General features: G+C 47.4%; 1 protein-coding gene across 5 annotated transcripts in view; it reads left to right on the top strand.

Moving 5' to 3' along the window:
* Positions 1 to 13,822, top strand: part of chrnb1 (cholinergic receptor, nicotinic, beta 1 (muscle)) — a 28,707-nt gene extending 14,885 nt beyond the window's left edge. For all 5 annotated transcript variants that reach the window (XM_056442471.1, XM_056442474.1, XM_056442473.1 and 2 more), the window contains 3 exons: positions 3,320 to 3,495; positions 11,754 to 11,901; positions 12,043 to 13,822. In XM_056442471.1, coding sequence (XP_056298446.1) covers positions 3,320 to 3,495; positions 11,754 to 11,901; positions 12,043 to 12,189 — 471 coding nt within the window. In that variant the 3' untranslated portion in view covers positions 12,190 to 13,822. The remainder of the gene's footprint in view (positions 1 to 3,319; positions 3,496 to 11,753; positions 11,902 to 12,042) is intronic.
* Positions 13,823 to 14,325: the final 503 nt, after the last annotated feature.

Genomic DNA, 14,325 nt, shown 5'->3' with positions numbered 1-14,325 from the left:
CTCTCGTGCCTCCATCCCTATCCCACCTCGTCAAGGTAGAGACACCAATCAGCTGATCCTCTGCAGCTGAGGCCAATTAGGCCTCTTCCTGGCACCTGTTGAGCCTAACCACGCCCCCAACCACCACAGCGACGCCTAATGCCGCTCTGTACTGCATGTTCTTGCCCATGAGCTCGGAGGCATGTGCAGTCGTGACCGTGTGAATATACCAGGAGGGGGGGGGGATACTTCTTTTCACTCCTGCTCTTCAGAAAGATGCAAACTATGAAAAAGTGCGATTCTCCGCCATGTGTGTGTGTGTGTGTGTGTGTGTCCGCGACGACCACTGCTGTAGTGTTCGATTGCAGTAATACAAACTACAATTGGCTACCACCCCCCCCCCCTTCCCCCCTTCTCCCTCTTGCCTGTAAGTGTATCCGATGTGTTTTTCGCTCTCAAGTAACAGAGACGCTCTCGGATGAATCCGTGCAGCTGTCGGCCGTCTCAGCTGCTTCAAGTCGATCTGTTTTAAACAGTATTTGCAAGCTGCCCAACAATGTACGTACACTACCGTTCAAAAGTTTGGGGTCATCCAGACAATTTGGTGTCTTCCATGAAAACTCACTTTTATTTATCAAATGAATTGAAAATTGAATAGAACATATAGTCAAGACATTGACAAGGTTAGAAATAATGATTAATATTTGAAGTATTAATTTTGTTCTTCAAACTTCAAGCTCAAAGGAAGGCCAGTTGTATAGCTTATATCACCAGCATAACTGTTTTCAGCTGTGCTAACATAATTGCACGGGTTTTCTAATCAGATATTAGTCTTCTAAGGCGATTAGCAAACACAATGTACCATTAGAACACTGGAGTGATAGTTGATGGAAATGGGCCTCTATACACCTATGGAGATATTTCATTAGAAACCAGACGTTTCCACCGAGAATAGTCATTTACCACATTAACAATGTAGAGAGTTTATTTCTGATTAATGTTATCTTTATTGAAAAAACAGTGCTTTTCTTTGAAAAATAAAGACATTTCTAAGTGACCCCAAACTTTTGAACGGTAGAATATTCATACACATTTTACAAGGCAGAGCAGAGTGTGACAGATCACTGATTAACAATCTTTTCACTTTTGACGCCGCCTCGCCCTCCTGCTCCGCCACGCACATTTGACCCACAGTCATCAGTGTTGATGGAAAAATAGATTTTTAATAGTACTGACACCCGAGAGCACCAATCTGAACAGAAACAATTCCTAATGCGTGATAAAAACCAGTCCAACATGAAGCAGTTGTTCATCACTAAATAGGTGTGAGAGTGACTATAAGAAAACAACAGTTCAATAGATTATTAAACATGTAAACTCAAACTTCTTTTCATTGCACCACCTCACCACCTCACAGGGAACAGCAGAGAGCCCGAGAGGTTCATATCTCCCGATGCAGACAGGATATACAGTAATATCTCTCCTCTCCAGCTGTACAATCACCATAAAGGACAAATACATGTGACCATCATTGTTTTATAACTGTTAGTACTCCACATATGTGTAGACAAGATAACCCCCCCCCCCACACACACACACATACACTTATGAATGAACTTAATCTACCGCTCAACCTGTCGTTGAGGGAGATGAAGTGGAGATGTTTTCTTTGTCGTGGTCACGATTAAAGTGGCGAGCTGTGGGAAGCACAGCCGGTGTCACATGGGGTCGGTGAGGACGGGCTATGCACCGCAGCACTGACCGCCCTGTTTGTCTCCTATTGGCTGATTGTGTGTTGTGTTTGTGTCACTTTACACTGAGAATACCTGGAGCCGCTCATATTTGAGCAGGCGTCACAAGCGGAATATGTCTAGACTAGAGCCAATGATGGGGTTACTGTAAAGGACTACCCATTAATTAATTACATTAACCGATCTGGCCGTCTTTCCTTAGGATGTGGGTAGAATCACACCTGCAGCCAAAAACACCCTCTACTCCACAGACTGCACGACAGCACGAACATAGCCAGGACTTCAGAAACTATTTGTTCTTTATTCCTTTAACCCTCCTGTTACCTTTAGGGTCAATTTGACCCCATTCAATGTTTAACGTCGGTGTTCTTTGGGGTCAATTTGACCCCAGGCTGTTTTTCACTGTGTCAAACATATAAGAAATATCAACTTTTTTATATATTTAAAGGGCTATTTAGGTAGTCAACAAACAAACATAAAGTACCTCACACTTAAACTTGGGAAACAATATTAATTCTAATAATTTTCTGGAGGTTTTAATTGCTGGGGTCAAATTGACCCCGAGGGTAAAATTTGTTAGTAAATGTAAAGGTAACAGGAGGGTTAAATATACTGTATCTTTAAATCGGGGTCGGTCTCTGTGTAATGACAATAAAGTTGAATCTAATCTAATCTAATTTTAAAAATATATTTTAATCCATTGGTGACCAGTGGTAGGAGAGTCCGCAACCAAGGCGTACCTCAAGGCCATGTCTTGGGGATCCCTCTGTTTGGCTGTGGTCATGTGATCATCCGTCTACGGGAAATACGACAGGTGTTGCAAGCGTACTGGGAAACGTGTGTGTGTGTGTGTGTGGGGGGGGGGGCAGAAAGGCCTCAGAGGAACATAAGGCATATTTGATTCTCAGTGATGGCGTAGTCATCATTTTTGTTCTTTGAAACTACAATGCGAGTCGTCCCGTTGCATTCCCCGGTGAAGCTCCGGTGCCAGTGGGCGATCCAGCTGTTTAACACGGGCTCGCCAAGAGTTACTTAGAAGAAGGATATCCGGTCACTTGAGGGTGGAGACGAAAGAGCCATTAACAGAGCCAACCAGCGTTTCCGATGTTGATCAAAACTTACATTTGACCCGATGGTTTTCTGTTTTATCGGATTCCGTTGAAAAAGCAGCTCCCAGTCTGACAGCCGGGGCGTACTCGCTCTCAACCAAAGATTTGTCTCTGTTTTAATAACTGCCCAGCACCACTGAAATAAAGCTGGAGTATCCGGAGTTTATATCGCCTTAGCTCAAAGACACCTTCAGGGTAGACGTTAAGGAATTGGAAAGCGTTACCGATCCGGTCCCCCCCCCCCCCCCCCGTGCAGGGCGAGTGCATGCCAGCCGTCCAATAAATCACAAAACGGGAATCCAAACAAATAATTTTTGTAAGTACCGGAAAAGGCGATGTGATTTGGAGGTCTGGCAGGGCCAAGAAGTTATTCACTGGGAGTGGAAAGTAGAGTCGAATAACTCATTAAATCAAGAAGCAGTGTGGAAGCACGAGTGATTACGTTGTTTGAGTGGTTGAGCCAACTCTCTTTGTCCCTAGATCTTCATCCACCTGCTGCCTCCTTACCTGGGCATGCTGAGGCCAAAGGTAGAGACCCCCCTCTCCCTGGAGATCATGCCCCGTCGAGAGAAGAAGATGATCACCATCAGCAAGGTGGCGGATGAGTACTTCATCCGCAAGCCCGACTCCTCCATCTTGTTCCCCAAGCCCCACAGGTGAGACCAGAGACCTCCAGAACCCTCAAGTACAGTACATGCATTAGAGCACGTGGTCGCGCCTCGGCATGTCGGTGATGTCCACGATGACGGTTATACCGAACCTGTTTACCGAGACAGACGTGTGACAGTTGGTGAATCCAGGCGTAATGACCATCGTCTGGGAATGCGCATCGTCCAATCACGTCGATTGACGCTTCGAGACTCGTTCATGAATCCAGAATAAGTTACGCTACGTTCTCATCTGAGTGCTCTAATTGTTTGATTTAAAGTGCACTGCTTGTTATTCAGCTTTTCCTGCCGCGATCATCCAAGCTGCTCCGATGGTCGGAGCAAAGTTGGATTGCGCAACGTACCGTAGTCTCCAAAGGAGATTGATTAAGGAGCACCATTTATTTTCAAGCAGTCTTATTAATAGGCTGATATTTATACTAAAATAGGCACTGTGTCATAACGTATTGGGACTAACCAAACAATTCTCTCTTAAATCAGACACTGGCCATAGACGTAGGCAGAATGGAATGATTCTTTGTCTCATAACCACATTTTACCGCAGCGTCAATGCTCAGACTGAGAGGTCGGTGGTTAGGTCAGGGTCCTTTGGTTGGATTGATTGCACCAATATGTCAGTAAATGCATTGTTTCCATTTTTACCACTTAAACTACCTTTCTATGAGTAATAGATACATATTTATATTGAAATGAACTGTCAGATATTCATTTACACAAATTCTCATCTTACAATTCGAGATAATAATGTAACATATAATAATAATATCCTGTGTTGTTAAAGCGTACATGACATCCTCTACGACCTCCACCTTTACAAGGTTATCGCACTTAACAGCTCACTTGTATTACATAGGCTGGATCTCTTTAACATGGGTTGTATGACTTTGGGCAGAAGAAGTGATTAAAAAATGTGTTGGACAGCGCTGTGAAATGACATTCCCGTGTTTATATCTGTTATCTTGGGAGTCAGCCGGTCCACATTTCCTGCTTTCCCCAAAGCTTGCATTTTTTCTGAGGAAACCCAGCTCTCAGTCTACATTAATAAACATTACCAAGCGGTTACCTCAAATATGGAAAGAGAGGAGATTTAATACGCAATTCCACACTTCCTACCCACATTGCAGTCGTGCTGTTTGTATCCAGAAATGGAGGAAGAGCTCCAGGTGTAATGCTCTGAGGTCTCTGTGCGCGACTGTTGGACATATACATTGAAAAGTCACATATCACAGGTCCTGGGTGCAAATGTCACCATGTCATATTGTTTATATACTTAGAGTAAAGGCTGCACTCATACTGCCAAAAAGAAGGGTTTTTTGGAACCGTCACAAAGTAAGTTATCTCGTAACTTTCTGACCTTTTGTTGTAAATGTGAGAGGTGTTCGCACCAGGAGATGAAAATGTACACTAAATAAAGTAGTATATATATATATAGTGGGTACGGAAAGTATTCAGACCCCTTTAAATATTTCACTCTTTGTTTCATTGCAGCCATTTGCTCAAATCAAAAAAGTTCATTTTATTTCTCATTAATGTTCACTCAGCACCTCATCTTGACAGAAAAAAACAGAAATGTAGAATTTTTTTAAAATGTGTTAAAAAATAAAAACTGAAATATCACATGGTCATAAGTATTCAGACCCTGCTGAGTGTACGTACATCAATGAGAAATAAAATGAACTTTTTTTATTTCAGCAAATGGTGCAATAAAACAAAGTGTGACAAATGTAAAGGGGTCTGAATACTTTCCGTACCCACTGTGTATATATAAAAGCTATTTTTCTTAAAAGTTCAATATGCCAGATCTGTCCGTAATTTTTGTTTAAAATGTTTTTTTAAATAGATAGATAGATAGATAGATAGATAGATATATACTTTATTAATCCCCAAGGGGAAATTTGTCGAGCCAGTAGCAGCAACACACAAGAATAAAAATAAAAATAAAAATAAAAAAACACAAATATAAGAAGGGTTAGGGTGATCTGGCAAGAGGTGAACTGTTGTAGAGCCTCAGCAGGAATGTTCTCCTGTATCTCTCCTTGTGGCAGCGGAGCGTGAGGAGACGTCTGGAGAAAGTACTCCTCTGTCCCTGTAGGAGGTGGTGGAGAGGGTGGTCCGGGTTGTCCAATATGGACACCAGTTTCTTCAACGACCTCCTCTCCACCACCTGTTCCAGGTGCTCCAGCTGTGATGGAGCCAGCCTTCCTAACCAGTTTGTTAAGACGGCTGGTGTCACGGCTCGATGCTGCTCCCCAGCAGACAATGGCAAAGTGCAGCACACTGGCCACAACCGACTGGTAGAATAACTCCAGCATCTTGCTGCACACGTTGAAGGATCAAGCTTTCTCAGGAAAAGAGTCGACTCATCCTTCTTGTACACAGCGTTGATGTTGGCCTTCCAGTTCAGTCGGCTGTCGATGGAGACGCCCAGGTACTTGTACTCCTCCACCATGTCCTCCCAGGACACTCAGAGGTGTAGGAGCTGTCGCCTTCCTCCTGAAGTCCACCACCATCTCTCTGGTCTTGGCCACGTTCAGCCGCAGGTGGTTCTCATCGGCCCACTTTACAAAGTCGCTCACCACTGCCCTGTACTCCTCCTCCCGTCCATCCGACCACTGCAGAATCATCAGAGTACTTCTGCAGATGGCATGACTCCGTGTTGTACTGGAAGTCACTGGTGTACAGGGTGAAGAGGAAGGAGACAGAACAGTTCCTGTGGGGCTCAACATCACTGACCACCGTTCCAAACAGCACACGCCCCATTCTGACAAACTGTGGTCTGCCTGTGAGGTAGTCAGTGATCCAGGAGATGGTGCTTCTCACTCAGCAGCAGTGGCTGGATGGTGTTAAATGCACTGGAGAAGTCAAAGTGACTCTCACAGAGACACCGGTTCCATCCAGGTGCGACTGAGCTCGTTGCAGCAGGTAGATGATGGCGTCGTCCACTCCCACATGAGGCTGGTAAGCAAATTGCAGAGGGTCCAGCGACGATTTCACCTGCGGCGGAGGTGGGCCAAGACCAGCCTCTCCAGCACCTTCATCACATGGGAGGTGAGAGTCGTTGAGGCCAGATGGTGTTGACTTCTTGGGGACAGGGACCAGGCACGACGTCTTCCACAGCACCGGGACTTCCCCCAGCCTCAGGCTGAGGTTGAAGAGGCGCTGCAGGACACCAGACAGCTGGGTGGCGCAGGTCTTTAGGACCCTGGGGCTGATGCCATCAGGACCTTCAGCTCTGCGCTGGTGTAGTTTCTCCAGCTGTCTTCTCACCTGGTCAGTCGTCACAGAGAGAGGGGGGGGGGAGGATGAGGGGGAGGATGAGCCCATTGTTATTGAGGGCTCGGTGGATGTGCAGCTCAGCAGGGGGGACAGAGGGGGAGGAGGTGTTTGGGAGGTGTGATGTGCGGGGAGGCTGTGAACTGAACCTATTGAAAAAACAGTTCAGCTCGTTGGCCCTCTCCAGGGAGCCCCCTGGCTGTCTCCCTCCCACCTTGAAGCCAGTTATCTGCTTCATGCCAGACCACACCTCCCTTGTGTTGTTCAGCTGGAGTTTGGCCTCCAGCTTCCTCCTGTAGGAGTCCTTGCCCTCCTGAGCTTCACCTTAAGGTTGCGCTGGGCTCTCCTCAGCTCATCCCTGTCTCCAGACCTGAAAGCAGCTTTCTTCATGTTAGAAGCGCCTTCAGGTCCCTGGTGATCAGGGCTTGTTGTTGGGAAGCAGCGCACAGTCCGTGATGGGATGGTGGTGTGTTCACAGAACTTGATGTATTCCGTGATGCAGTCGGTCATACTGTTGATGTCCTCCCGTGCGGTCCACACAACACATCCCAGTCCGTTGAAAGCAGTCCTGTAGGCGTCGTTAGCCTCCAGAGACCACCTCCTCACAGTCCTGGTGGTCACCGGCAGCCTCTTCACCAGAGGAACATACCTGGGTGTCAGCCGGACCAGGTCATGATCAGACCTGCCGAGGGGGGGAAGGGCAGTGGCGCTGTAGTATTAGCATACAGCAAGTCCAGAGTTTTATTGTTCCTTGTTGGGCAGTCTATGTATTGATGGAAGGTTGGCAGAGCTTTATCCAGTGTGGTGTGGTTAAAGTCACCAGTGATAGCCATGAATGCTCCAGGCTGATGATTCAGCAGAGCAGACACAGTGGAGTGGATGGTGTCCACAGCTTCCTCAGCGTCAGCTGATGGCGTGCACGACAACCACAATGGCGGACGTGAACTCTCTCGGCAAATGGCGCATCCCCACGGCCAACAGTTCAATGTTAGCGCTCCTTCACGCACACATGGTCCGGGTGGCACCACCGTTCATTCACATAAACAGCGATCCCGCCCTCTTCTTACCGCTCTGTGGCGTCTCTGTCAGCCGAACAGTCCTGAAGCCGGGCAAAGGCGCTGTGATCCGGATAGTCAGCGTGTAGCCACGTCTCAGTGAAGCACAGGAGACTGCTCTCACGGAAGATCCTCTCGGACATTACCAGCGCCGAGCTCATCCGTCTTATTCGCCAAAGACCTCACGTTCCCGTTATGAGAGGGTTTGTATCTCCTCGTTTTAGCCCTCCGCTTGACACGCGATCTGCAGACGCGAGTCCTTCGCTGTAGCTCCAGTGGGATCACAGGTCTGGCTCCAGGCGGAAGCTTCGGCCTGCACAGCGCGATCAGCTGAGCCGATGGTCCCCGCCATTGTTTTGCTGTAGCTCTCCGATACACACGACAAAGTGAACAAAAGCCACAGTAGAATTATCGAAAAAAGTAGTTATGGTCCAGTGTCCGACCGTAACTAAGACAAACGTGAAAGAAAAGAAAAAGAAAAAGAGAGGAAAAGTGCAAAAAAAGACAATAAAATAAAAGCAAGACGCCACTACTGAAACAAGCAGCCGTTGGCACAGCGCCATTTCCGATGCTGCCCGTAAAGAGGTTAACGTATTGAGTTCATGTCAACGATGTGTATGTATTGTGTTGCGTACTGAAATGAGCTGGCTATCCGTCCCGCCCTGCAATACCACTTTCTCCCAGAGGGGCGCCGGTGAGTCCCCGTGGCGTCCGGGCCGCCCTCTGTCCAACATGGCAGCTGCCCAGAGGGCTTATCAACCGCCGGGTCTGTGTACATTTTTGATAGGTTGTTTATTGGATTCGATTCAAACTGGCAGGAAATGACTTTCATCCCCCCAGGCCGTCCCCCGAGTCAGACCCCCCCCCCCCTCCTCCCTGCTACAGGCTGAATTTGAGTTGCTGCAGCTAATCGCCGACAGAAGGTCCGTCCTCAAGCAGCTGCCCTTCTACCGTGGCAAAGTCGTCTCCTGGGACGACGACGCGGGAAAAAACTAACTGGGGTTTTCCTCACATGCCTCAGATTTAATCCAATAAACGAGCCATCGAGACGTTCCCAGACTGAGCCCCTCTGCCGGTCTGGCCTCGATGGCCGCTGCACGGCTCACGGCTGACCTTGCTCAGGTGAATTCGGTAGAAGCGTGCCTACTGGACCTCGGCGGCTGCGTGACACCCTCTAACTGTTCAGCCTCCCCGCTGCTCTATTCATACCGCAGTGTGCAGCTCCCTCTCTACCCTCCATCTCCCGTGAGAAGGGAAATGTGTCTGGAGGGAAAGACGGGGAGGCGGCGGCAAAGGAATCGTTGCTAAAATAATAATGACCCCTCCCAAATCGACTCCGACACATCAGAACGGGACGCCGCGTGTCTAGGTGAACTGGGGACGGAAGAGGGGCGGAGGGGGGGGGCTCTATTAGAGCAATTTGATGAGACAGCAATATCTCTCTTGAGCCCACACACATTCACACACTCCTCCCTAATTGGGTTTAGTGCATGTCTTGGCACCGGACGCAGACGGTTTTAGTTGAATTAGTCTCCTGAATAGTCATTTACTTCTCGCTGATGAAGTACTACTTTGAGCCACGCAGGAGAAAAAGTGGATCGAGGGGTAAGAAGGCCTCTCTCTCGCTCTCTCTCTCTCTCTCCATCTGTGATGAGGCTCCACCTCTCTTAGGTCACAGCCTCTTCACCGGCCACCCTGGCAGCGTCGTGAAGCACCGGGCTGCTGCTCTGAATACCGAGCAGCTCTTTGCTCTCCCTCGTCGTTGCTCTCCTTTCTAAACGTGTTCCATGGAGAGAGGAGGCGCTCTACTGCCCTCTGGTGGTGCGCAGCCTGCACTGCAGCTCATTTGATCTGAGTTTTTGTTTTTTTGTAGATTGAGAAAAAGTAAGGTGTTTCATATTTGAGGTGTTTGATAAGCAAACAGATGTTTGATTAAAAGGCAGCTGGTCTGCGAGGAGAATAATAAAGTTAATTGGCCAGAGTGTGAATGCGTTTGGACAAAGTCGTGGCAAGAACAAGATGAAGTGTCTTTGTTAAAGGGGAATACTCCTTAAAACTAAAGAACATTATTTCTGTTTTAATATTGTTTTAATGCCCCTTTTTACAAACTACATATGTAGAAATGATGCCTTATGTGTGTTTGTTTTGTGTGCATGTGAACCATGTGTGTGTATTTCTATTCGACTAGAAATTAAACTTAATTTAATTTCCTATAGTTTTGTTGTTGAAGCTCAATGCTATGTGTAATAAGAACGTGAGTCAAATAAAACATATAAATATGTCTGAGTTACACGTGCAGTCGGACATGTTTTGAACACTCCCATAGCGGACCTTCATGCAAGAGAAAATGTAGGAGAACATTATAATCATGACCCCTGACCTTTTGATACAAACAAATCGCGGGCCAACTTCAAGACCGTCTCTCTGTTTTTGTTTGAATGTCTGACAGTCGCAGTGTGGAGAGAGACCGGGAAAACACGACGGCCAGAACTAAACTAAACTCCACGTTATGAGCCACAACACGATTTATGGGGGTTCAGAGGCAATTTAATTTCTGCTTCCAAGCCTCTTTAGCTGTGGCGGCGAGTCGTGCTATATCACGACTCAGAGCCTGCGGGGCATCACAGCCGGAGGCAACGAGAAAGGGGAAACCACGTCTCCGTTCTCCAGGACGCTCTGTGCATACGCGGGAAACACAGTGGCAGGGGGGGGGGGGAAAGGTTAATGAGTAACGCTTTAAAGTTTCCTCACCAGCTGGTCGTTAAAGCGACACAACGATTTTGACACCATAAAATAACACAAAAATGAAAAGTGGAATTCATAAGCCATCGATTGCCCCTTTGGTCCAAATTCAATACACTCAGGGCCGACTCGGGTCTGGTGGGACCGGCATGTGCGATGGTTTTAAAGCCTGAAAACAACTTTGGCCCATTATTTGAACTCGTCATGTGGAAAGTTGTGAGCGACAGCCAGGCATGCGGAAGACAGAAACACACACACACACACACACACACACACACACAGAGGGTCAGCAGATGCAGAGCGGGGGCTCCCTCGCTGGCAGAGCGGGGGGGAGCTCCTTTGACCTTCTCTTTATTCCTCCCTGAGTAGACGCGTTACTATTTTACAACTTTGAATGAGTCCGGACCGACATCTGCTCGCTCGGCGGCGGCGGCTCAGTTTACGTGCACTCGCTGCGTCTTCCCCGGGATCTAAACCGAGACCCTTTTGTTGTTGTTACCTTCGCATTGAAAATGCCGGAAGGTTATGTTTTGATCGCCGTGTATTTATTTATTTGTATGCGTGTTATTCGCAGAACTCAAAAAGTATTGAACCGAATCGCATGCAATTTGGTGGGATGATTGTTTATTATCCGGGGACCAGTTGATTAGATTTTGGGATCGATCGGGTCAAAGGTCAAGGTCAAAGGTCATGAACAGGTCAAAATCTTTCGCAGAACTCAAAAAGTATTGAACCGAATCGCATGAAATTTGGTGGGATGATTGTTTATTATCCGGGGACCAGTTGATTAAATTTTGGGCTCGATCGGGTCAAAGTTCAAGGTCAAAGGTCATGAACAGGTCAAATCTTCTTGAATCACATGGAATTTGGTGGGATGATTGGTTATTATCCGGGGACCATTTGATTAGATTTTGGGATCAATCGGGTCAAAGGTCAAGGTCAAGGTCATGGAAAGGTCAACATCTTCTTTTTACCATAGCACGATACATTTTTGTCCAATTGGCATGCAACTAATGCCAAAATGTTCATAATTCAATGCCCAATCTTGTGATATGCGAAGGTATGCGCTCTACCGAGTGCCCGTTCTAGTTGTTGTTGTTGTAATGCCAAATGTTTTGCGTACATTGTTGTGGTGTGTCCCCCCACCCCTCTCTGTCTGTTTGTGCGTTGGTTCAGGTTTCAGCCGGACGGTATGTGCACGGACATGAGGAAGTTCATCGACGGGCCCAGCAGCTACCTCACGCTGCCCGACGAGCTCAAGTCGGCCATCGAGGCCGTCACGTACATCGCTCAGGCTCTGCAGAACGAGAAGGACTCCAACGTGGTACGCCCGCCCCTCACGCCTAATCTCTCTCACTTCTGTTCATTTTGGCTCTTGGATCGTCGAAGGGCAATCGCTCGGTTTCTGAACTCCCTGTTTTCTTTCCATCCCACCTGCTCCCATCCACCCACTGCTCTGGTCCAGCTGAAAGAGGACTGGCAGTACGTGGCCATGGTGGTGGACCGCATGTTCCTCTGGATCTTCGTCGTCTTCACCACCGTGGGCACCTTGGCCATCTTCGCTGACGCTAGCTTCAACCAAACCCCCACCGACCCCTTCAAGGCCTCCTGAAGCGGCGGGACACGTGTTCTTCTTGAGCTACGCCCATCCCGATTCACCAGCCCGACAAATCGGGGCGGAGACATCCCCTGTATTAAAGTACCGAATGATTCCCTGGTCGTAGTTCACCGTCAGCCAACGAATTTAGACACTCGCATACGTGTGACAGGCAAGAAACATGTCAACCCCACCTCACATGTTTAAGTCTTCAAGCACTGATAACGTACTGCTCCGTCTCTGACTGACCACCCGAGATGTTCCTTTCTCTTTAGTGTAGACAGTGTCGAGTGTTGAGATGCATTGTTATTTACTCTCTGCAACGTGGGAGGCCAAATCCGTGATTTCAAATTTCAAAGTCCTATGCAACCAGTTCTTGACCCTCCCATGCATGAACCTTTCTGTATCCACCCTGAGAGGCCGCCGTGTTGTCTGAAAAATTCCTCCTGCGTTTTGTCTGGACTCAACATTTCTGAGACGTGAGGCTGATGGCGGAAGTGCCTTAAAACCTGTATTCTGCATCGTCATGGCCATCAAGGCGAAGCCTGGTTGTATAGAAGTCTATGGGAGAATGACCCGCCTCCTAACTCATCACCTCGGTAAATATTGTGAACATGACTTTATGTTCTCAATCGTTAGTTTCTAGTCTTATTAAATACAGCGTGATGTTCATTGAGTAAACTATGGTCCCATTTAGAGCCAAATAGACGATAAAGCCGGCAATGCTTTAGGGGCGTGGCTAAAATGGCGTACTGGAGGTTAAAAAAAGCGGCAGTCTACAAACCGATGGGTGACGTCACGGTGACCTCGTCTTTTCTTTTCATGCATGAAGAAATAATGGCAAATGAATGAGCTTCTCAGCCTCAGCATCGTTGCCTTAGCACGTCTTGCTGACACGAAATATTCGAACACACAAATAAAACATCCATAAACTCCATTGTTGTGTGCAAGGGCATTGATAATTGCATGAAATATACTAACCAAGTCAATATTAGTGCACCTGGCATGAGTGTAAATCTGAAACGCTGGTGTGTTTTTTGTTTGTCTTTGGTGTCATAGCTACAGGAGGGATCTAGGTCTGAGTGCGGGTCCAGATCGTGACTCCTCATACGTGGTGTTCACACATAAACACCAAGACAAACCAGATGCTATAATGAGCACGATGTACGCTCCGTCAGAGCGCGGCACATGCTTGTGTGGATATATCTGCAGCCGTAGTAATCCTCTTTGTATTTTCGGCACCAGCGTGTGTGTGTGTGTGTGTGTGTGTGTGTGTGTGTGTGTGTGTGTGTGTGTGTGTGTGTGTGTGTGTGTGTGTGTGTGTGTGTGTGTGTGTGTGTGTGTGTGTGTGTGTGTGTGTGTGTGTGTGTGTGTGTGTGTCTGCATGGAGGCTATTCTTATGTCGACGTGCATAAGACATGCCAACTCAGTTCACCAGCTGCACCAATAGCCTGTGGAATTCCCATTATATCGGAGACCTGCACCTATGAGTGTCTCACTTCCACACAGACACGCACACACACTCACACACACGCGCGACTTTACGTCCACATGACATGAACACAAACCTGCCCTTTTAATCTTTTGTCTCATTTTGTGTCCGTTTTTTTGTTGATTTGTAATAAAGATCTAAAGGGAAGATATCAAAGGCTCTCCATCTGTTGTCGGAATGCCACCCTGAGAGGTGCGACCTCTTTGCTCGTCACCTGCCTGCTTCTGCTATTAATAAACACACACACACACACACACATATACACACACTGGTAGTGGTTACTGGACACTGCCTCATGGGCTTCCCTGATATTTCTATGTGTGTAAATACACTCATGCATATATGCAAGGAGAGCGGAACCATTTGAAGGGTGGAAGTGTGATTGTGCTGATTGAGCCTCAATATTAAAGCCCTGGCAGCATTAGCGGGGGCGCGCTTTGAATTGCATTTAAATTGCATTTAAATTGCACTCATTTCTATCTTCTATTCGACTCTTTGACCTTCCATGAAACTGTAGCATTGAGACAAATACACAAAGACACCCACTTCCTGACTGATGTGTTCATACTGAGAGTGTTTGCATGCAGGAGGGCAAGGTAGAGACATCCCCTGATGTATCCCCTTTTTCCTGTTGGAGAGAGGATAGCGTGACCTCCGAT

This window comes from Pseudoliparis swirei, chromosome 21 (assembly GCF_029220125.1).
Source record: "Pseudoliparis swirei isolate HS2019 ecotype Mariana Trench chromosome 21, NWPU_hadal_v1, whole genome shotgun sequence".
Classification (NCBI taxonomy): domain Eukaryota; kingdom Metazoa; phylum Chordata; class Actinopteri; order Perciformes; family Liparidae; genus Pseudoliparis; species Pseudoliparis swirei.
The sequence above is the reverse complement of the archived record's forward strand: the minus strand, read 5'-3'. Positions and strand labels throughout refer to the sequence as shown.